This window comes from Chlamydotis macqueenii, chromosome 12 (genome assembly GCF_036417535.1).
Source record: "Chlamydotis macqueenii isolate bChlMac1 chromosome 12, bChlMac1.mat, whole genome shotgun sequence".
Lineage (NCBI taxonomy): Eukaryota > Metazoa > Chordata > Aves > Otidiformes > Otididae > Chlamydotis > Chlamydotis macqueenii.
The window spans coordinates 17,463,921-17,488,407 of NC_141567.1; the positions used below are offsets into that span (position 1 = coordinate 17,463,921).

The 24,487-nt window shown below is 40.3% G+C and overlaps 1 protein-coding gene and 1 long non-coding RNA gene across 3 annotated transcripts in view; one reads left to right on the forward strand and one right to left on the reverse strand.

The window, feature by feature from the left end:
* Positions 1–24,050, reverse strand: LOC147599299 (uncharacterized). Its single transcript, XR_015259878.1, has 3 exons — positions 23,850–24,050; positions 15,512–15,681; positions 1–336 (listed from the first exon to the last, which is right to left on the reverse strand). It is a non-coding gene; the product is annotated as an uncharacterized LOC147599299 (long non-coding RNA).
* Positions 1–24,487, forward strand: part of PEAK1 (pseudopodium enriched atypical kinase 1) — a 115,027-nt gene that overhangs the window by 75,937 nt on the left and 14,603 nt on the right. Inside the window, exons 3-5 of one of the 2 annotated variants that reach the window (XM_086757077.1) lie at positions 4,991–8,266; positions 16,050–16,166; positions 18,040–18,236. In XM_086757077.1, coding sequence (XP_086613203.1) covers positions 5,103–8,266; positions 16,050–16,166; positions 18,040–18,236 — 3,478 coding nt within the window. In that variant the 5' untranslated portion in view covers positions 4,991–5,102. The remainder of the gene's footprint in view (positions 1–4,990; positions 8,267–16,049; positions 16,167–18,039; positions 18,237–24,487) is intronic. The other variant, XM_086757078.1, reaches the window with a different exon arrangement.

The window sequence follows — 24,487 nt, forward strand, 5'->3', positions numbered from 1 at the left end:
TAACCATCACTTTATTCTCGTTATGTTCCACTTACACCATTGTTTATGATGATCGCTGACCGGCCAGATCCCGGTACGCAGTTCAGACAAAACCACGAAGCCGTGGTGGTTTTGCGGTGTTTGCGCACTCCTCCATGGGAAGCCTGGGTTGGGTTCCCATTGCTGATATTTTCAGTTTGGACATGACTGTCAGTAGTGAGAGGTTCGTGGCTTGTTCGGTAGCGATTTATTGGACTGCTGTCTGATCAGAAGGCTGAGCAATGCAATTCATTCTGCAGCATGAAGGTGGCAGGCCTGTTGGCACGGATAGCAGTGCTGCAGCTCAACAGCGTTTCCCTGGAGGGGGGCAAACAAAAGGAAATCTGTACCACGTACCGTACCTAGCGATCTGAGCAGAGATCAGAGAGGGATAGTGTTACAATTACAACTGATGAAATGCACACTCGGTAATGTAGCAGGCATTCGTTTCAGGGGAGATTTTTGCAGCACACAGCATTGAAAACACATGTCTAATAGGTGCATTCATTTTAATACGCTCGTTCATTGAGCAGGCCTGATTAATTAGTGCATGTCACCATCTGGTACTTACTGAGACTATTCATTTTTAAAATGTTGAAATTGTAGGGAATGTTGCACACCAATTAAGTTCCTTTTAATTGGATTATGTTAGTATAAAGTATTACTGGAGAAGGCCTTCATTGTGATTCAGCCCGCATGCATCTAAGGGAGACCCGCCAGCCTAAAATTGCTGAGAACAAAGGGAAAACGCCTGAAATGCATGTTTATTACTATCTTTGCGCACTCAACAAAGATGATGTCAACAAATACGAGCCACAAAAATACTGCATGTCTCTGCAAGGTTCAGCTTCCTGACACGAGGATATCGCAGCCGATTACTTCATCTCTGCACTGCAACTCTGGATCTGTCATCTTCTTCCCCTGACCCGCAAAGTGAAACATGCTTTTGCGTTTCTCTTGGTCTGAGATCAACCTAACAGGGCCAGACTGAGCCCCGCTGGGTATCTGCTGCAATGAGAGCATTGGTCTCATTTACAGAGAGCGATTTGCCCTTTAAAGCTATCTGTGCTGACTCAGCCGTTTAGTGAATGAAGCATCCCGCTCTGCTGGCAGCGGCACCGCGTTAGAGCAGAACCTGTCTGTCTGTGCTTGTTCCTGTCACTGACTCACTTGGTGAATTTTAGTTACTTAGCGTCACTGCACTGCAGTGTTTCCCTGTATAAATTGGGAATAGTTCTGTTTATCAACTGATATAAAAGCCTTTGAGATCCAGGGGTGAAACACACAATGTTGATGTTACATACTTACTGTTAATACTTTCTTTAGAAGCCCAATGCTGTTTTGTAATTAACATCTGAGGTTGTTGCTGGCCTGATTTTGCGGAGATTGAGTATCTTCAAGTAAGTTCTGCCAGCTGAACTACTCGTTTGAGGAGAGCCAGGAGCTCTGCAGAGTGCACGTTCCCGTTCCTTAGCAGCTACTCGGGCCGCCATGGAAGCAGGGCAGTTACAGAATAAATGATACCTGGTCCCTAGCAGCTTAAGAGATCCGATGTGTGACTGCCTGGATCTCTTGTTGACCTTCTGTGTTTTGGAGAGTAGGGTAAGAATTCAGCAATGACCGACGTCAGGATATTTTGTGTGCGTTTGCATCCCCTGCAGCGGGCTCTGCTGCCCCCTGCCAAGCTGCAGCTGCTCTTAACAGCAGTGGAAGCAGCAGCCTGGACACATGAAGAATGTTTTACATCTTTTAGTACTGAAAGATTTCATTTCTGTTATCACTCGTAGTCACTCTCACTATAATTATCACTCATGATAGGGAATCTGTACTTGAAAGAGTGAATGTATTTTCTTTAAGAGAGAGGAAAATACCAGAAAAACCACTTTTAGTTGTACAGCAATGAAGAAACTGATGATTTTTTTAATGCAAATACTTGTTTAGACAAATAAAGGTCACTATGAATTTCATTTGTAATAGCATAGGAGTGCTTCTGATTTCAAAGTATGAAAGTAGCACAGTGTTTGAATTCTTTTGGTTGTTTTCTTACGATACATTTCCTCTTGTCTGAAGGTGCATATTTCCTCTTTGCTACAGCTGCAGGCAGCGTTGAGCACACTACAGGAACTGCTCATCCCACGTGTGCCGAAGCCAACGGGAAACCCAGCTGTGGGTTATAGACCTGAGAAGCCAGCGGCTCTTGTCTGGTTCACAGATTGTGTCAAAAACCATGTTAGAGAGCAAGGTTGTGTTTAAACCATTTCCATTAGGTGCTGAAGAGCAACAGACCTAAAATATCTAAATGTGTCTTATGTATTTTCTGTGCGCAAGAAGAATGATAGGGAGAAACTCTTTAGCAGGGTCTGTTGTGATAGGATGAGGGGTAATGGTTTTAAAATAGAAGGAAGCAGGTTCAGACTTGAACTAAGGAAAACATTTTTTACAACGAGAGTTGCCCAAGTTGCCAAGAGAGGTGGTGGATGCCCCATCCCTGGAAACGTTCAAGGCCAGGTTGGACGGGGCTCTGAGCAACCTGATCTGGTTGGAGATGTCCCTGCTCCTTGCAGGGGGCTTGGACTGGATGGCCTTTGAAGGTCCCTTCCAACCCAAACTACTCTGTGATTCTAAGTTACATGTCTACATTTACACAAACATGTCAACATGTATTTTATTTTTAAGCTAAATTGCTGCAGGTGGTACTGCTGGGACACGGGATGTGTGTTTGTACAGAGCTGTGACCAAGCCGTAGTTCTTACTCCAACTGAACATTGTGTTGTGGTGTTGCTGCTAAGGTTCCTGTAGTTCGCACTCACATGTTGAGCATAGCACTCATTTGGGTGAGAGGAAAACTGATCAGTATCAGTGTGTCTGAGTGCATAAGAGTGAGTACAGCCAGCGGTAAAGCATTAAAAGCTAGCCATATGAAGGTGTGAACTAAGAGTACTTTCTCATTTCTACCCCAACGTTATTAGCAGAAGGTGCTTAGCCTGGAAGGCCGTAAAGCTGTCTGGCCTGTGACAGGATTCTAGAGCAAGTGCAGTTTATGCAGTTTTGGAGAAATAGTAACACCCAGTTAGATCTCAAAAACCACCCACACATGCACTAACCTTTTGCATAAATTGTTTGTTCGGAGGTTTATGTAATGGAGAAATAGATTTTCTAAGAAAACATTTAGTTTAGATTCCCATTAGTGTAACTTTACTCCTTTTATTTGTTAAATACATCAAAGGAAGGAGCTAACCAGGGTATAAAATTCTAGTATGTGCGCTTGCTCGCTCTGATTTTAGGAGAAATATTTCTTAATGTAATTTTTTTGCTTATGATATATGGGCTTGCAAAATGTTGAAGCAACAAATCTTGGCAGAGATCAAAAAAATACAGACATTTTACTCTGTGTGTATAAGACAAGGGCTGAAAGTTCGGGCAGATCTCTGTCTGGCAGACGTTATATCTCTTAGGTCATACAGAGAATGCTTTTGGCACGGACTTCTTGGCAAAAAGCTTTGTCTGGAAACATGTTTAGTCGATGTATGAAATGTGATAGCCCTGGTACCAGGCGTGTGTCTGAAGGTGTTCTAATAGAGTTAGGCTTCAGCCCCATCTGGTGTTGGAACAGGATTGCTATACTGGAGTCTTCCAGCACAGGACAGCCCTTTGCCAAAACACAGAGCAGTACGTGAGGAGACTGACAAATGCATGCAAGTGTCAGCTTTACTAATGGTTTCTGTTGTTTGCTGCACTGACGAAAACCAGCTGTGCCCGTGGTGAATTCCAGCAGAGCCGTCCTGCCGCTGAGTTACTGACCACGGGCTCTATGGGGAGCTGCATCTGTAACTGCATGGGTTTGTTCGTGCCCTTCCAGTGTACCTGTGTGATCAGCAAGTGTATTTGCACCCAAAGCCTGTCAGAATATACAATTATTGATTTGCAATGCCTGTGTTTACAGAAGTAGCAGTAGACATACAGATTCTTTCACCTCAGTAAAACATCTCCAATAATTTCAGTTATGCAACAGCAACAAAGAGACTAGACGTGTTCATCTGGCATAGAAGGCTTAAAATCTTCAGGCATTAATTCATGAAACTCTCAAATCCTGGGTACGCCAATGACTATAAAGCACAGCAGATTCATGTTTGGTTTTACTTAAAGCTGATCGTTTCAGGAAATGAAAAGGTTCACTTGGAAAGAGATTTTCAGTTGTTTTTCCGTTATTTCTTGGGGGGTTAGGTAGAAAAGCTACATGTGAAACAAATCAGGGACTAAAAATCCATAGGTTTGTTTTGAGGATACAAGAATGGTTTATTGCCACTACTGTAAGCTAAAGGAGAAGAAAGAGGGACTTTCTGGAAAGGTTTCCCCAGCATTTTACCTGACTTTCCAGGATAGCAGTCCAGCCTGTCCCTTCAGCCAAAACACCTCTCCAGTTATAATTTGACTCTTATGAAAAAAGCACTAAAATGGCAGAGTTTGGAACTGCTTGAGCGTATTTTGTTACTGCAGCTGAACTCATTCACATTCAAAGCTAAAACAAATGATCTCAATTGCATTTAGGAGAGTAAACATACTCTTACTTTCCTGTCTCATGTTTAAGTAGTTAAGCTGGAAGCAATGTGTACTAATCTTCTGGTTTATATCCTCTTCCTAGCATTTATTTTATTGGGCAAAATTAAAGGTCAATAGTCCTGAACTAGTCAAGAGAATTATTCTAAATTCTCAGTTATTGCCATTTCTCTCTGTCTGCTTTCAGTAATACAGGAGTTAGCTGCCAAAGTTTTAATTCTTGTACGAGAAGAATTATATTTGCAATTTTTTTTTGCATTTCAGTTACATAATTTTGTAACTTTAGGTAAAAAGAGCTAAGATGTCAGCAAAAGGCTGCTTGCTTATTCTAAGTCGTTCATAGTGTAGAAAACGTAAGTGTAATGATCAGCCTGTTTTTTCCCTGTTCTTATCCTCATTCTCTTCTGTGTTTCAGAATGATCACTGCTCAAAACAGTAGCCATACTAAGTGAACAGAGTGGAAACACATGGATGAAATTCCTGCCATGCACTGAAGAGCACAGCATCAAGCGCAGAGCTCTGGGAAGATGTCTGCTTGCAACACCTTCACTGAACACGTCTGGAAACCTGGTGAATGTAAAAACTGCTTCAAGCCCAAAAGCTTGCATCAGTTACCCCCCGTATCTGAAAAAAAAAACCTCTCACATGGAAATCTGAAAACCAATGCAAACCAAAGTAACAGCCATCGTGGGAGAAATACAGGAAGTTTCCGACCCCCTGTGGCAAAGAAACCCACTATAGCTGTGAAACCCACCATGATGGTGGTAGATGGGCAGGGGGTCTGTGGGGAAATCAGCACACCAGATCATTGCGAGAATAAGTCAGTGCCTGCAGGTTGGAACCGAAACAAAGCTGTCTTGAACAAAAAACCACTGAACAATAATAATGAAGATGAAATTGAAAGTTATAGCCATGTTCATAGGCCTTACGGCAACAACGATGGTGTAGGTAAGATACCAAATAACAATAATAATGGACTGACAGAAGTTTTGAAAGAGATTGCAGGTTTGGACACCACACCTCAGCTAACTGGAAATGAAATGAACTCCAGAGAAACCTTCTTGGGAAGAATAAATAATTGTTATAAAAGGTCATTAGAAAGAAAGATCCCTCCAAGCTGCATGATGGGTGGAATGAAGGATTCACACAGTAAGCACGTTATTCTGAGTGGAAGCACTGAAGTAATAAGTAATGAAGGTGGACGTTTCTGTTATCCGGAGTTCTCTAGTGGAGATGAGAGTGAGGATGACACGTTTTTTGGCAGCATGCAAGAAGAGCATGAGAGCTGGGATGAAAGTGATGAAGAGTTGCTAGCAATGGAAATTCGTATGAGGGGCCAACCTCGCTTTGCTAATTTTAGAGCTAACACCCTATCTCCTGTTCAGTTCTGCGTTGACAAGAAATGGAATACTGTGCCCCTTAGAAACAAGTCTCTCCAGCGGATCTGTGCAGTAGATTATGACGACAGTTACGATGAGATCTTAAATGGTTATGGGGAAGAGACTGTGATTCTTTATGGGCAAGAGAGCATGCAGAGTATGGTATCTTCTGATTCTACATCTCCTGATTCTTCTTTGACAGAAGAGTCTCGTTCTGGAACAACTAGTAGTTCTTCGCAGAAACTCTGTAATGGAGGGTTGTCTCCTAGTACTCCTCAGGACCTCAAATTGATTGAACCAGAATATGAAAGTCTTTGTGATAACCAACAAGTGAAGGATGCCTCAAAAGCTCCCAGAAATGTTCCAAAAGGTCTAGAAACTCATAAGGCGGTCCTTGCGCTTCGACTGGAAGAGAAGGATGGCAAAATTGCTGTGCAGACTGATAAGCAAGAGAATAAAAGTTCTTCAGATGTTGCTGGTCAAGCTGTAACTATAAATTTGGTGCCTGTGGAAGAGCAAGCTAAACCTTACAGGGTGGTGAATATGGAACAACCAGTTTGCAAGCCATATACCATAGTAGATGTATCAGCTGCCATGACCAATGAATGTAAGGAGAATCAAACCGAAACCTCAGAAACCAAAAATACATCATCTAACCCAAGCTCACCAGTAACTCCAGGCACACCTATTACATCCTCTGCAGCATCGCCTGTACGTGTAAATGCTAATCTGAAAAAATCCAGTGCAATTAGATATCAAGAAGTGTGGACTTCTAGTACTAGTCCAAGACAGAAAATACCTAAGGTGGAGTTAATTGCAAACAACTCAGGACCTTCTGTTCCTCCCAGGAAAACAAGCCACAAGTCAGCTCCTACTTCACCTACAGCTACAAACGTTTCTTCAAAAACTATCCCAGTTAAGTCTCCCAACTTATCTGAGATAAAATTCAACAGCTACAATAATGCTGGCATGCCACCTTTTCCTATTATCATTCACGATGAGCCCACTTATGCTAAGAGTTCCAAAAATGCTATTAAAGTTCCTATTGTAATCAATCCAAATGCATATGATAACCTGGCTATCTATAAAAGCTTTCTAGGGACCAGCGGAGAGCTATCCATCAAAGACAAAACTACTAGTGTCATAAGCCACACATATGAAGAAATAGAAACAGAAAGCAAAATGACTGAAGCCATAGGAAGCAAACCCACTGAGTTTTCCCAAGCGAAGGGGGTGACTAATAGCTCTGAATGCAGGCTGGGTTCTGTGGCTCAGAAGGTCCAAGAGTTTAACAGCTGTCTCAGTAAAAGTCAAGTATCACCACAGAGAAGTCATAGTTCTGACCACAGCTCTCCATCAAGAGTCCAGAAGACAACACAAGAGCCTGCAGCAAAAATAGACGTAACGCCAGAGGCTTCTGTTGGCAGCAGCAGCAGTAGGGAGAATGCAAGCACGGTGCTTTCACAGATTGTGGCTTCTATCCAGCCTCCACAGTCTCCTCCAGAAACACCTCAGTCTGGACCCAAGTCTTGTAGCGTGGAAGAACTGTATTCCTTACCCCCTGATGCAGATGCTACTAAAAACACCCTGGTACGACCCAAATCTCTGTTTACGTCGCAGTCTGAAATAGAGTCGTCCAAGACGGTGGAAAACACTGCCATTAAGATGCAGAAAGATTCCCTTTCACAGCCAGTTGTCACTCACTCTCCAAAGCCAGTGAGAGCCACCCCAAGTACCACAAGTCCCAAAACAGAGCAAGCACCACCGTTTCCTCCTCCACGGTCCACTTCTTCACCCTATCACGCAAGTAACTTGTTGCAAAGACATTTCAGCAATTGGACCAAACCAAACAGTCCCACCAGGTCGACAGAAGCTGAGTCAATCCTTCATTCAGAAGGTCGCCGAGCTGCTGACGCAAAACCCAAACGCTGGATATCATTTAAGAGCTTCTTCCGCCGCAGGAAAACTGATGATGAGGAAGACAAAGAGAAAGAAAGAGAGAAAGGAAAACTGGTGGGTCTTGATGGAACTGTTATACATATGCTCCCCCCTCCTCCAGTTCAACGTCATCATTGGTTCAGTGAGGCGAAGTCAGACTCCAGTGAGAAGCCGTCGATAGTTTTCATGTATAGATGTGAACCGGCACAAGATGAACCAAAGGCTGACCATCAAAACAAGAGTGGAGCCGAGTCTGCTCTCACAGATGCACTAGCAAAAGACAAAGGAGAAAGGCAGGAAAATTCTCCAGAGAGCTCTGAACAGAAAATAGCAAGCCATTCATCACCACCTCAGATTCCCAAGAAAATCCCCAGGTAATCTGATCCTCTTTTTTTTTAGTTACTTATTTAGTTGTGAACTGTCCTGTATATACTGGAGAAAAGGGAATAAATTAAGGAGTTTCATTACCCTAAGTATAATTTTTTTTCAAAATATATGTATTTTGGATAACTTAAAGCATACTGAATATCAGAAAGGATAAAAAAATACTAGACACAGTACCTGATATTTGGAATTTGTATTGCAGATTCACTAATATGTCACGATAGCCATGTAACATGGAATCAGATACAATTTCCTGAATTTCTAGTTTAAGAAAGTGGTCTTATGTTACAAGAAACGAAAGAATTCCTCTGCAGAAATAGAAGGCAACTATTGAAGGGTATAATAGAAGTTAAAAGAGCTGTCACTCATAAAAGGTGGTGTGCTACCTTTATCTCGCATACCCAAGAATGCAAGAGATGCTGATTAACTTGATGCTACACTGCAACATCACTGCATCACTCCCAAAACAAACCATGTAGAAAAGTAATACTAGAATCAAATTACCTATAAAATAATCTGTCTCTGTTTGTTAGTGATGAATATAGTTTGTCCCCTAACAGTATGGGATTCAGTAGAGCTGGTTGCTCCTTTTCTGCCTGACAATTTTGTACAGTGATTTCATTTTTGATTTTTTTTTCAAGTTGATTTTTTTTTCAAGTTGATTTGTTGTTTCAATTTCTGTGGAAGTATTTGGCCAGCAGATACTTCTCTTACTCCTATGAGTTCATGGCTGTTGAACATTTTAGGTCTGTCTGTTGGTTTAAAGGTCTGTTTGTTCCCTTATCAAGGGTTTCCCCTGAACACGAAGAGCTGTGTTTATTTCCAGATAGGCATTGTTTCCAGCATACCACTGAGTTCCTACAGCTCGTGACAGTGCAAAACCTCAGAGGGCTGGAGACGTTTGTTGCAGTCACGTGGGCATAGTACGCTTTTCCCTGCGTACAGACCACAGCTGTCCATGTATTAGAATACGTCATCCACAGTTATTCTAAAAACCAATTCCAAAATAGCTTCACACTTGCATTATTTAATTCGTTATAACAATAGCTTAGTGGTAGGAAATTAAAAAATGTGTAAAGTTTGGGCTACGTGTGAGCGTCAGAAAATTTATCATAGCAGTGTTCTTTGTTTTTCTTTCTTTGTTGTCTATACAAGAAAGTTGCAGCGATTTTTAGTTAAAATGAATTTAAAGTTGACTCAAACTGAAATCTCTACATGAGCATAGTTTGAGCTTTACCAAAAACTGATTGCTGCTTGCCTTAAAGTAAAATATCTGTCTTAAACTAACGTGAGTGACCATTTGCAGCAAGTGGAATTAAGTCACTTCTGTATCACGTCTTGGGGACACCGATACAGCATTCTCACAAAGAATAGGACTGCTTTTCCGATTGTTTGCCCTTTGTCAGACAGGGACAGCTTTGGGTTTTATAACGTAAGGTGTTGATAGGATTTATAGGATCATGTAAAGCTGGTTTTTGTAGATCTAAATTTGAAGTAATTCCCCAAGATAGGACGGTCTACAAAACCTTAGTGTAATGTCTCTTTCTGCAGACTTGGATAAACTGCAATCTCAGGCAGGGTCAAGTACCTGAAAATTAACAAATAGGGTTTAAAAAAAATACTAGTACAAATTGTGGATGTGAGTTTCAGAAATATTACGCGCTTTCACAAACTGTTAAAGTCAGTAGGAGCTGTAAGCATTCGGCGTCGCTGCAAGATGTACGGTACCACAATAACAAAGGGGTGCGGGCGATGACAAATGGGGCTGTCCCTGTATTTACAGTGCATGTTATAGTTTAAGGCTGAAGACGGTGGGGAACGTACCCAGGGCTAGAATAACCCTTGAATAGGAGTCTGGTCTCTCTCTAGGCTTACCCTAAAATAAATTAGGAGAAGTGGGCAGCTTTAGAGAGCACATTAAAGAACTGGAGAAGTTCATGCTCTCAGCCCTCCCTTTAGAGGAACCCATTTTTCTATTATCTCCAGGAGAACCTAGAGAAAATGGGATTGTACCAACATTTCGTTTTTTAATAGCTTTACCAAATGCACTGCCATCAGGAGATGCACATGCTCTCACCTCCGTAGAGCCCCACTCTGGTGCTGGCAAGACAGTTCATGTGGTCACTTGTGGTGATCCAGCCTGGGGAAGTGATCCACGTGAAGAATACTTTTGCAGTTATTTTTCAGCCAGATCTATTCGCTGATCTGACAGAGGGACCAGTCAGGAAGGAGCAGCTGCTTATCTCGGAGGTAAAAGGGCAGTAAGAGGCTAATGGCTGCAGTTGTAGGTGGCACTTGTTCTTCAGCTACCCTAGAGATGGTGCTGTTACCTGTCTTACGATCTTCCACTATTACTGGAACACCTTCTGCCCTTACTGTTGAAGGCAGAAGTCATTCTGTCCTGTCTTACTCAGTTATTCCAAAAAGTAGGTTTACTCTTCATCTTCCTGCAAGTCATGATAAGATTGGCTAAAACCATATCTCATTATATTCCCTGGTGAAAATTGGAATTTTCCAAATATTAGAGTTGGAATTTCTTCTTTCTCTGAGTACTGTTCTATGGTTTCTACAACTCTCAAAGAAAATACACTGAGGTGCTGAGAAATACCTTGTGGATACACTGGACAGTGGATCTTTATCCTTCAGTTACATTCAGTTACCTTGATGGAATTTGATGCCTTAAGTTATTTGGGTTTTTTTACTTAATTTTTAATATTGTTAAAAGGACCAAGTGAAACATTGTAGCCTCAAAAAATGAAGGTTTGGGGTTTTTTTTGTTTTTGGTTTTTTTTTTGTTTAAGGGTTTTGGCTTTTGTGTTTAATATTCCAGTAGGTGAGAATCAGGGCTGTCAGCTTCCATTCTTGCACAAGCAGGAGACGTAACAGATGATGCTGTACTTGTTTTATGTAACTCTTCAGGTGTCAGTAAGAGGTTAGTGTTAATTCAGGCTGAAATATGGGCATGGAAAAGATGTTTAAAATCTACGGTTCTGCTTGCAGAGGCTTAGAGGAAAACAGAAGACATGAGGATAGCAATCAATGAACGTGACACTTTTCTAACTCAGAATGCCAACAGGAAGCTCACTGAAAAACCAAACAGATGACCTGAAAATAAGATAATCTTTAAAAATGTCAGATTACTGGGGGGGTCTTGAAAGCAAATTAAATGAAGATACAATATTTCCTTACTTTGCAATGGATTGCAAAGTAAGCTAAATAGCTGCTAAAGATTGATAACATAACCACAAAACAGGGCTGAAGGTATTTAAAGTTAACACTAGAAGGGTCTTTTTTTCCCTTTGAACAGCACTTGCAAAACACTCAGTTTCTGGAAAGCTGAAAACTATCTCTCTGTTATACAAAAGAACTTGGGTTTATTTTATCCATGTGATTGTTTCTTTCTGTTTGATGCCAGGATACACATATGGTGGTTCAAAAGGAGCTAGCAAATACTAATGTACTAGATTTACCAAAAATCTATAGAGAGATTAATTTTTGCTAAAAATCAGCAGTCACGTTAGCTTTATCATTAATTGGAACGAAAATCGGATGTTCTTAGAACACCTGTAGTTCATGATGCAGCAGTTGTTCTCAGGCAAACCTAAAATTGTCCTCTAAAAAAATAACACGACATTTCTGGCCTACGTCGCTGTAATTGATGAAGGTGGTACAGCACGGTGTGGAACCCACACAGAAGTTTAACAAAAAGATTCTTCAGATGCTTTGTTATCTAGTGGATCCGCCTGTTGTTATTGGAGTTTCACAAGATAAAGGTTTCTCTTCTTCACTGAAAGATCGCTGCTTATACCCAGCAGCAGCTTCTTAGATTGAGACGTTTCCCAAAAGAAAACTGCAGCAGGGCCTTCTGATGCTTCCTTTCATGTCTCCATAAATGACATCAGAGCTGAACTAAAGCCTCATTCAGCACTGTTTTAGATGGCAGTGCCTTTGTAAATCAAGGAACGACTGATTTGTGCACAGCCATTTCCATTTCAGTTACATATTAAACTGAATAGTTTCCCTTCGTGGCTGCAAGTCAGCCATAACTTTCCTTTATAGGATCTCTGGTCCAGGCTTGGGTGAACTAAAGCTAAAACTGTGTGTTTACTGAAATACTTCCTTCAGGTAGTGAGGTCTGTATATTCATTGCATTCTGGTTTAGATAAGAAAGCATTCTGAATGCTTTCTACACAATTGTCCAAAATCTTGCATGGTTCCTGCCCGCTATGGAAGCATTTCAGTAGTGTAAGTGTTCCACAAATGCTTTTTCTGGTACTGATTCCCTTGAGGTAGCTGACAACTCTTCACACAGTTTGATTTAAACTACAGTAAGCCAAATGTGATTTCAACAACCTGAGTTGGGCATCGAATGTCCATATGCAGGCAATGGAGAAAGATAATCCCAGGGAGGTGATTTAGAGCACCAAGAGGCCCTGGATGGGTTATCTCTTCAGTGGGTTTTGTAGTAATTTCTGTTATGCCGCTAACTGTTATTTAAGGGGAAAATTACAGGTGACTGGGGCTAGGGGTGTGCCACAGTGCACATCGTCTGTGGCCTTGACCTTGAGAAGCTGAACAGTGTTGAGAATGGAGCTTACACGTAGGCTCTCTTGATTTAGTGGGGCAGGAGCCATGAAATTACTTTGAGTGCTCTGTATGTCTAGAGGAATATGAATGTTGTAACAGCTTACTCAGTAAAAACAACAGGAATCGTTGTTCTTCAAAAACGTAATCATATATTAAGATCAGGATCCCATCCAGAGACAGGCAGGAATAACCACCACGGCCACATTCCACTTTCTCATTGTCATTGATCCAATCCTGCAGATTCCACAGCTGCTTCAGAAACTGCTTGAGAAGAGAACAGAATCTTTTAAATCACAGTAGGGGTCTATTTAAAACAAAGTCCTTTCCAGTTTAGAGGACCTGTTGTATAAGTCTTAAGGTAAGGTTCTCACCTGAATCCAAAACCTTTTAAGTGTAACTCGCATAAGTTGGTGAGGAGAATTCAAGGATGTTATAGCTGAAAAGAAAATTCTTGCTTGAGGAAGTCTACTGAAATGGGAGAAATTCTCACCTAAAAAGTTCAGGTGGAACTATCAACCTCCCCTCCTGCCCTAGTCTATCTTGATTTGCTTTTTTCTAGATATCAGCAAGGTTTATTTACCTTACTCAGCAGTGGTCGACAATTCTTTCAAGAGCATTAACCATCTGTCTTACCCTGTTTCATCAAGGAAAACTTCAGTGAGATTTCTCTCTAGAATATTTATATGCTAACAGAATTGGAAATCATGAGTTCATTGAGTAAGAAGTTTGATAACATTTTATGTGAAGATTTTTAAACACTGAGGACTGTTAAAGAACCAAGTAGAAGTTATTTTACAATTTATTATTTTATAAATTTAGATTAAGAAATGGTAAGTCATATTTTTTTTCTTAATTCCACTAATACAGTCTGCAAAATGGAACGACCAAGAACTTAAAAGAAAAATTGGATTTTTATAATGCACAGTTAATCTGTGGAACTCATTGCCATTAAGTTTCACTGACACTAAAGAGCTTAGCAGGATGTCTTTCCTGGATTATCAAATATATTTCCGTTATCCATGCAAACATCGCATTATACAAGATTTTTTTAAAAAAAATATATATATAAATTCTCATGCCTCAGGACTAAGCCAACTTCTAAATAATAAGAATTAGGAATAAACTTTATGGCTTAGTTATTTCAGATTGTCATCTGAGAAGTTTCTTTCACTTCCCTCTTAAGTGACTATTTCTGCCTAATGGTGGCGATGAGGAACTGAACTGCGTGAGCCGCTGGAAGGGTTTGCTGTACCCGTGATGTACTCTGAAACCCGGGCACTGCTGACCTTTGCTCAGTGTTTTGCAGAAATAAAGTGGTCTGTGTGCTGAGTGGAAGTTCCTGTGTAAGGTGGCCTTTGACCGCCCTCAAGCCATTAACCTCCCTGCATTTTTCCTCAAGCATTATCCGGTCAATTTAGGCTGTATATCAGCTTTATTAGCTTAGTAGTGTAGGGCCGGAGGGGATCTCAAATGGATCTCTTTGAAAATAAATATATCTAGAAGTTCCACAGATATTTTATTTTATTTTTATGTAAAACTAATCCATCTTCCTTGTTGGGCTCTCATCGCAAACTGTACGACTGCCATTGATTATTGCTTTGCTGATGTCTGCTCAGGGAGGAGATCAGACTCTCAGCTGGGTCTAAGGCCCCCTCAGCTTTTCTCTGTTTCTGTCACTCATTTCTGCCAGTTGGATTTATGTGCTGTCTTACACAGAGCTGTGCTCCCCCAGCTTGACCTCTAGATCTGACCCTAATTTAGAAAAGCACTCTCAGAATCACTTCTTATAAGTATTCCTCTTTATCTCCCTCATATTCCCGGCTGTTTATTAATCACCCTAATTGAGAAGGCGCATTCTGAATAGAGGAAAATGCAGGTCACCCAGTATCTGCGATTCCACTATCCCTACAAAAAGTAACACACTGCTCAGGCTGCCCTCGGGATTCTTATTATTCCCAAAAAGCGGAGGCAAGTCAGACCACATCATCCTTTGGCTATCCTCCAAAATCTGTGAGGGAGGAGAGCCTAAGGAAGGGAGTAAAGGATATTTGTCCTTGCAGAAAAAAAAAAACAACACTTTTAAAACAATTTTGAGCTTGTGCTTATGTGAATGACAAGTATGTGTATTCAGTGGGATGTTATCTGAAGGACAGCCATTTTTATGGCCGGTTTTTTCTGCTCCACGTAATCTCAGCTTCTTAGGAAAACAAATGTGCTCTCTGTGTGCAGAGGGCTGCTCCCTCCATTAACTGAATGGTTGTTTAGGTGCAGCCGCGTGTGCCCGAGGAGCAGAGTTCTCTAAGGTAACTCATTTCCTAGGAAGTTTAGTTTTGAAATAAAAAAGGGAAAAGAAAAAAGCTTGGACAGAGGAGGCTGCTCCCACTGTGGTAAAAGCTAAATATGTGCTCTTATGCAAGGCATCAAAGAATCCATCCTGGCAAAATATCTATAAATATCCCAAATAAGGAGATAGCTTCAAGTATCACTTGCTATCAACAAGCAGCTACAAAGTTATCAGGCTTTAATGGCTCTAATCTCAGAGAACTGCTTGTTTATTGCCAGCTCTGCCTTTCTTGAGAACTAGCAGTTTTAACTGTTTGGAGTATTTCATGAGGCAAAAGCTTCAGAATTTGGTTCTTGTAGCTTACTGAGCGAGGACGTTCTCCCCTTTGTTCCTCCTGCGTTTGGCAGCTGATCGCGGGTTGGCGTTCTGCTCCTTGAGTCACTGCGCTGCCTGTGAATGCTTCATCTCTCCATCTTCACTGTTAGGATACGAGGAAGCATTTCCCCGTGGATTTCATGGCCTGGCATCTACTTGCTGTGATTTAAAATGTATTCTGTTCAGACACTAGAACTGGTTGGAATACAGATTTGAGATATGAACTTACTTTGAAGGGTAGGTTAGTCTAAGTTCCTGAAACTCCTTGAAATTTGAACCTGCTTTTCCTTAACTAATTAAGATGACTAAGACCATAGCTGTCATACCAGAACAGTGATGTAGTAGACTCTGAACTATGTTTCATGCGGGCAGGCAGCTGAGGAGTTAAGAAGGCAGGGCTGTGAGGAGCTGCTCTCCTGGGGCCTTGGCAGGGCCCGGGGAGCAGCTCCCAAGGTAAACACCAAGGTGCGGTAGGTGTAGCGCCGTGCAGAGTTCAGCCTCTCGCTCACCGCTTGCACAACTTGTAGCACATCAGAACACTGTGGAATCAATGGCTCGCCAGAGTTTCAAGACATGATTAAAAGACTCAAGAAGGCCCTGAAAGAATTTCCTTTAATGGGGAATTGTGTGAGTGAGTACAGTGGGTGAGTTGGTATTTTTTTTTCCTTTCTTCCTTTCTAGCTGTTGGTTTACTTTGGCAAAATGCTTCTGAGCTTAGGTTTGGTGTATGTGCTTGCATGTGTCTGGTTTGGAGAGTGGGTCTGTTCTGTACCTCACCGATCGATACTAAAAAAAATGACTTTGCGATATGATAATTCCTGGTCTGCGGCAATGACAGAACTGTAAAGCTACTAGAAACTAAAGAAAACACTCTTATTGAGGAATGCAGGTATGTATATGATTTACAGCAGCTACAAGTCTTTAATTTCTCATTGTCTTGAAAGCCTTCTTACTCCTTTAATTTTGTGTATGCCTTACTCTGAAATTATTAGGTTAACTCTTTAATGTGGACATATTTATGGCACATGGAATGTTCTTCACACCATTCCTATGCATGGTACTAAAAATGAACAAAAAAAATTTTATGCTGATGAAAGATTACATCTTTTTGAACTTATGCCATTTTTTCTCTTTTACTAACAAGTTCTAATGAGTTGTGTTTGTATCAGCCTGCAGTTAAAATTCATGAGTCTGAGTAGAAACAGCATGTGCGCGCTGCACCGTACATGGGGTCTTGTGTTATGCAAAGTATTGGCATGTTTTAATCTTTGTAGTCTGGGATGGCTAGAAGATTGTGTATCATGATTTTCAGTATTTTGGCACTGGCACAGAGAGACATATGCCTATAATCTGTTAACTCTTTGAGGAGATAATCTCTCTATCCAGTGTAAGGATTTGTATTATGGAAACCCAGCTGCTCTGCCTATTTAAAAATGCGTTATTTTTGTTTCTGTTCATCAGAAGTTATATTAAGTTTTAAAACTTTACGACAAAAATTAAATATGTATACAAATATATGATGTGATAATCATCTTCTGAGGGAGGTGTGTACTCCTGTCCCTTATGGAAGTCACAAGTACTTAAAATTCTTGCTGTTCTATTTGATCAGGCTGTAATAACGAGACCTAGTGAGTAGAACATACGCTTTTGAGATCTGGCCTACACTGAGTATTTGTTTCTGTGAGTGAGAGAGCATAAAGACACAGAAATATTCTTGCTCTGACATGTTTTATGTGGCATATTATTGATAATTGCTGCTATGTTTTCAGTAGGACTGGGGTTTTTTTTTAATAAACCTGAACATTTTTTTAAATATATATAACGCATAATTTTCAAGTCATACTGCAATAAATATATCCATGGAAACCAATTGAATCCAGGATTTTCATAGTTTTGTTCTGTAAGTCATCGCAGTTTGACTGAAACTTCATAGCTAAGAGCAAGCACAGAGGAATGCCTGCATGGCCTTTTGCATTGGCCTAATGCCGATGGATTTTGATCCTGGATAATTTTATATGGGAAATGAGCTACTGGTCTGTTTCCCAAAATGGCAGTTCCCAAAATCCTACCAGTATATTAAAATGTATCATTAAAGTTTGCTGTGTTTACTAAGACTTAACAGCCCCCTTGCTATACCTTGGTATCTTTGATAAAAACAAAATTGTTCCGATTGGTAAAAAGCACCTTAAACTCTGCTGCGGAGTCCTGCACGCTTTCTGCAGAATCATGCCTGCATTTATCTGCCTACATATATTCATTTTAGTCAGCTGTAAAACATTTTATCATCCCTTTTGTATGAAAGGCATGAACTACTGTTTTGAGTCAAAAGTTGTTTCTTCTTATTAAGGAAAATAAATATTGTAGAAAGTTGCTCTTTAAAAAAAAAGGAGAGTGAAAGGAGCTTATTTCTTTACCAGCCCATTCCCTTTCCTGAAGATATTCAATGCCTAATCTGGTATTCTGCCAGTAGGAGCTGGTAGCTTTGGTCTCCAGGTGATTCTGTTTCATTTGTTTCAGTCAAGTGCCCGATGATACGACACTGGAGGATTTGTCCCCTCGTGTTCCCAGAGCCGTGTTTGTGAAGCAGGACAATGGCGGCAGCGCCTCGGTCATACCGGTATCATCTGTGCGAGTCCCACAGGGGGAGGAAGAAAAGGAAGAAGCTTCACATTCTCCTGATTTAAATCCTTGCAGTGCTACGTACAGCAATTTAGGTAAGTGGATTCTCATAGAATAAAATTTAAATTAGATCAGATTTTGGATACCTGTCCAGGCTGTGAAGAACCTTGTCTGCTGAGCAGCTCAATACGCTTTCATAAAGTTAGTTTTTAAAGACAGACTTTCAAATATTAACATTTATAGAAAATAAAATTATGTTGTCTCATTGTGAGATACACAACCAAAAAAGTGAAGATTCAACAAATTCAAATGTTTTCTTTCCTATAATTTTAAAACTGTCTTTTAATTGCCTTTAATGATAAACATCTCAAATACTTTGAAAAGACACATTGTTTTATCTATTTGGAGGGATTCTTATCACAGACATTTCACATACAGAACAGATTACCTTTTTTTTTTAAATAAATAATAAGTAGATTTAAATATATTTCCAAATTTCAACTAAAGATAGGACTTTTTATTTTAGAGCATCAATAACTGCTAAAATATTTGTAGTCACTATTTTGTTGACTAAAACCTTTCTTATCCTAGTCTGAGAGTTTACTTCAGAAAAGTTTAAGATACGAATGTCCTGAAGGTACTGCACAGTTCAACTATCACTGAATTCCTGACTCATATTTAAAAGATACACGTACACAGGGCTTCTCTGGCAGATAAGTGAGCAAGACAAGCATCTCCTGATATACAGTATCAATATTATCAGCCTAATTTTCTGAAGCATTTTCATTTGAAGTACCGCCAGGTTTTCTAAAAGAACAAAAGTCTCTCGTTCAAGAATGCCTGAATACATGTTTTCCTGTAAGGCTCCAGTCCTAGAAGCATACCAACTTATTAAGCATTTGGGTAAGAGTAAACTGCACTGAGATGGCTCATGCATATAAGGGCTTTGGCATGTCCACACAGGCTTGAGGGATCAAGGACTAAATTTTAAACCCTCGGGTGCATACATTCCTTAGACATTTAGTGGGTTTTTTTGCTTAAAAGTGAATTAGTGGCAAACTTATTAGTGTGTTCTGCTAATTAAACATTAATTAGGTATTGTTTATAAAGCATAAAGAAGAAAAATATCCTGCCCAAGAGTGATACTAACATCTACCAAGAAACTGTAAATCTGAGGAGGAAAACTAAGCACTATATTTCTATGGAATTCATCGAGATAGATCTCTGTATCTATATATTTTTCTGTATTTAGGACGTAGCTATGTTACAGATAGAATCCAGGCAGTAGATCTAGCTACATCAAAACGATTTATAGTTTCAGCTAAAACACCACACATGGTTATCCCATGTTCCTAACCAGACTCACATATAAAAGGATCGAGCAAAGGTATTGTTTAATATATGAAATACCACTTATTCCTCATGGTGGGATTGCTATTTTTTAGCCAGAGTGGCCTTTCATAGCCAAAATAACGATGTGCATCTTCTGATTAAATCTTCACTCAATTTAGCTCAGTTTTCTCATGCATGATATTATACTTGATGGTAACTGTTTCATTGTAGAGTTAGATGTGTTTCTGTCTGTAGACCTCTGTCCTTCCCACAGCAACTCACAAACCGGCAGTAGTAAACTCATTAGAAATGTAGTAAAATACTGCAAAACACTGGAACAGGTTGCCCAGAGAAGTTCTGGAGTCTCCATCTGTGGAGATGGACAACAAAACCAGACTGGATATGGTCCTGGGCAACCTGCTCCAACTGACCCTGCCAGAGCAGGGAAGGTTGGACCTGCCCATCCCAAGTGGTCCCTTCCAACCCAAATGCTTCTCTGATTCTGTCATCGCTTCCATCACTCCTCATTTTTGTCAGTGTTGTTACTGCGTATGAATGCTCCTTTGTAAAACAGTATAAAACTGAACCCCTTAGTCTTTTATGCAAAATCTCCTCATGAGTGGGTCACTTTCAGATTTGCTGTCACCAAAGTAAATTTTAGGAATGAAAGAGTTAAATTAACTTTTAGGCTTGACTTGGTCTGGCTTGGCAAGCTTGCTGCTTGTTGTTAAGAGCAATGCTACCCTAAATGGCACTGAGTTCTCTGGCTGCCGTTCAAACTTTTTTCTGGTTTATTCGAGCAAACCTCACTATCTAATTCAGATGGCTATCAAGAGATTACTAGGTAAGGATATAGAATAATTCCTTCTTATTTTCACATCTTGCATCACCTGAGGAGCAAAATCATAGATTTTGTAGAATTAACAAAGACTAGTGTGTATAACTGAAAGGATAATAGAAAAATGTGTAACATAATTAAGTTACACCTCATTTGACTCCTGCTTCCACTGCAGTTTTATCTATAGTTGCCTTTTTATAGCTACTTACTACAGTTTGTAAAATACATCATGTGAACATCATAATTTGCGGCATCATGCACAATATTCACTTTTAAAATACTAATCTAATACATATCCTATGGGGTTTTTTATTGTAAAGCAGCTGATGTTATGTCCTTACTTTGATCAATGTCTAATCTTCAGTTGTGACGTGTCATGTGAAATTTTACAAAGAGAAGTAATGGCAAGCTTTGGTAAATTTTCATCTGCAGTCAGGTAGTAGTTTATATCAGGTACTTGCCCTCACAGATATTTGGGTTTGGCCTTCCCCTGCTCCCACAGGAGTTGTCCCATCATCGGTTTACGGTCCAGCCCACATTACTCAGCTGGGAATACTGGAAAAAGTAACTACAGAATGACTTGCACATGCAGCAAGTATTTGCCAGGAACCAAACTGCAGATGCAAAATTTGAGAATAACTCATATATAAAATATGGGCTGCATTTGTTAGTTAATCTAAGATGTAAAAGTATACACCTAGGAATGAAAAAAAAAAAATGCAGGCAAGCTTTAAAAGACAGCAGATTCTCCTCTGGGAATCAGATACAACATAAGAGACCTGGGGCTTTTAGGAAACCTGAGGTCCCACCAGGATGGGCTAAAAGAGCCCAGTATGTTCCTAGGTGTATAAACGGGGGAAACTCCGATAGGAGTAGAGAGGTTATGTATATCTCATTTCTACCCTGCAACTGCCATGGCCACAGTGAAACCCTGGTAGCCATAGTTTAACAATGATTTAAAAAAATATATATATATTGTACAGGCTCTTTCAAAAAGCTTTGAAAATGCAGGCAGGCACTTTCTAGGGACTCATTCAAGAAGCCGAATCTGTTTAGCTTGTCAACTAAACGCTCGGGCTTGATCATCGCGTGGATGCTCATGTGGTGAGCAGAACTGCGGTGAGCGATACCTTTGCTATCAACAAGTAAGAGATTTAACAAAACCCCATCACTGCCAGTTGAATCTAGATGCGGAAATAAATGTTCACATGTGTGAGGGAGGGCCTAGATGTTTCTTTTTTTCTGTTATTCTAACAGAAGTTAATTCAGGTAAGGCCTGTAGTTTATGATAAGGAAGACAATAAACTAGATTATTTAAATCCTTGCCTTCACAAATCTTTAAATTTTTCTGTCTTTGAATTTGTTCGTAAAATTGACTTGGTTGAATTTGTATCACTGTAAGTAGGTAAAGATGTTCTCAGTATACTCAGGATATTATTTCTATTGTTTCAAAAATAATAGATTATTTTATTATCAGCTGTTTTTCTCCTTGAACCTAAAGGAAAAGTGAAAAAAGGAGGCCAAGTTTCTAGGTTTTATGATTGCTGACACTGGAAGAAATCCCAAATCACAGCATCTGCCGTGGAGTATTGCCTCAGTCGGTAGGTTAGACCAGGACAGTGTGCCTTAGCCAGACTATAAATAAGGTAATGAAATAATTGTTGACTGAAATGGACAGTTCAGTGACAGACAGTGATTGCAGTATCAGTCTGGTGCATTTTGTGTAATATGTAATTAGTACAGGTAGTAGCTTTAACATGGTGTAATGGAGGGAGAGTAGCAAGACCTGACAAGTCACCAAGGCAGACAAACTGTTGCATCTGAAGTTTTTAATTGTCTAGTACCTGCAGCCCGTCGTACTGTGTGCAGTCTCAGACTATTGGTGAGAAACTGGTGCATCATGAATGTTGGGTCCCAAATGTCCTGTTCATTCCTCTAAATCCCCGCACCAGGGCATGAGGGATTAAGAGTACTGTAGCGGTCACTAAAACTGAGAACAGAGTTAATCATGGCGATAGCCTGGTTACTGCTGTGACTGCTAGATTATTTATTGTTTCCAGCTCTGTCTTCTAATTCACATCTTCACACAAGGGACGTTATCGTGGGATGAGAGATGGTAATGGCATGTAATGAGAAAAACGTTTTCAAGAATAAAGGGTAAGGTAGGATAGATGACTGTGTCAAGAGTAAAATGAGTTTGGATAAAGTACAGAAGGTGGCTGCTGTCATTGGTGTACTGGGCTGGCGTATGTTAGGTATTGTAGAGCAATATATGTCTCAGGAAGGATGGAAGCATGCAGCGTGACACCCGCTTGGCTTGCCTAATTCACCATTAGTTGTTTTCCCAATTAAAGCAGCATTTTCCTTCACACTTGTGAAATTTGTTGACATAGACTATCAAGAAATCTAAACAATAATTATGTATATCATTACTCTAAGAAAAACATGCTTATGGAATATAAATTCGATTTAAACCTGAGCTCAGCATGTCAGAGTTGATAGTTTCATGAGCTCACATAAACAGGTTGCAACGCCAAGTCTGACAATAGATCACTTACCCAGAAAAATAAAATTTAAATGGGTTTTTTATTTTTAGGACTGATTTAGAGTTTCAGACCTCTGCATGGTGTCAGGAGACTTAAGTATTAATATTTAAAGTGTAGTGAGATTCCTTAATGAAAGACATTATTGAACTGTAGAATTAAAGCTCTCTAGAAAGCTGCTGTCTACAACGAGTTAAGTTGTTAAATTTCTTCTGTCTTTGAGCAGTCTGGAAGCCATTTCAAAGATCTCTGTAAGTGGTAGCCTAATATTGTGCCTGTTCCTCCTTAGCTCAGGCTGAACCTTGTAGTGTTGGAGAGTCTGTGCAGTAGGTAAGGAAATGATGGGTTTTAAGCATGCAAGGGGAAAGGAAATGAAAAGCAAGAAAAAGAAGCAAATGCTTTGCCAGTACTTGTATGCAAAAGAACATTCCTGTGCCTTTGACAGGGACAAAATTTAAAACAACTTTTTTCTTGCTAGACAATGAATTTTAAAAAATGTGGACCATGGATATCACGTCATGGTCGGGGAAAGCTGAGCTGGAAAGACCGGCTCAGTCGGCATGAAATAAATGTACAGCGTTAAGAACTCAGCATAAAAATGTCCAGATATGAAGCTTTTCAAACATGTAATACAGATGGATAAATATGGAAAACTTGTTCTTGTGAGCAGAAACTTTACTGTAGTGTGACATGTTTTACAAACTCATTTTCCTCAGTTGGGAATACTGGAAAAAGTAACTACATAATGACTTGTACATGCAGTTCTCTGCATCCTGCCACCCCCACCAGACATCTGCAGACAGCTTCTGGTTATGAAAACCTTCTTCAGTTATGTTTTGATATCACAGTTCCAACAGCTATGCAAAAGCAACAGCTAGCAAAAGGCACTGGTTGCAGTCGCAACACCCTTCCGTATGAACGGCTTTTGGAGGATAGGGCCATTAAAGCAGACAGAAAGTACGAGAATCAAGAAGAAACACTGTTATAAATCCTACCTTTCTTGGAGACGGCTTCTGCTGCTACTGCTTGAGATGTGCATCTTGCTCTAATTTGTTTTCTTGCTGTTTCCTTTTTGCATCTGTGCAGCCCTTGGATTAGCAAGTCAAACAAGCAATGCGTATTAGGAAAGTGCCTCCCAAAATAGCAGCCTTTCTCTAAACCCCAGAAGCTACACTGTTTCAGCGTAGTGGGGAAGAGGGTACGAATGAGAACATAGGCAAGTGATCTTTAACACAGAACGTTGCCAAGGGGGAGAAGGACATAGGTCACAGATTTTGTGGGAGTAAGCAGTTGTGGAAGACGACACATCTTTTGATGAGTAAGAAAACTGTATACGAAATAGAAGTGAACTTCTCTTAGGATCAAGCAAAAGACTGTGGCATCTGGATGTGTGTGTCTGGCATGCAGACATCGGTTCTGCTTTTGACTCTGAATCGTGCCATTCTTCATCTCTGCAAAAGGTCCCTTTCTGATAGAGTTCATGTACTGCCCAACTGGCACCAGTGTTATGTGCTGCAGCATATCAAATGGTGAGAGGAAGAGCTGTTATTGTAGAGCAATAGCCAATATTGTAGTCACAGCAACACCAGGATCAGAAAGGAGCAGTAGAGGGTCCCAGGAGTGGTAATTTTTT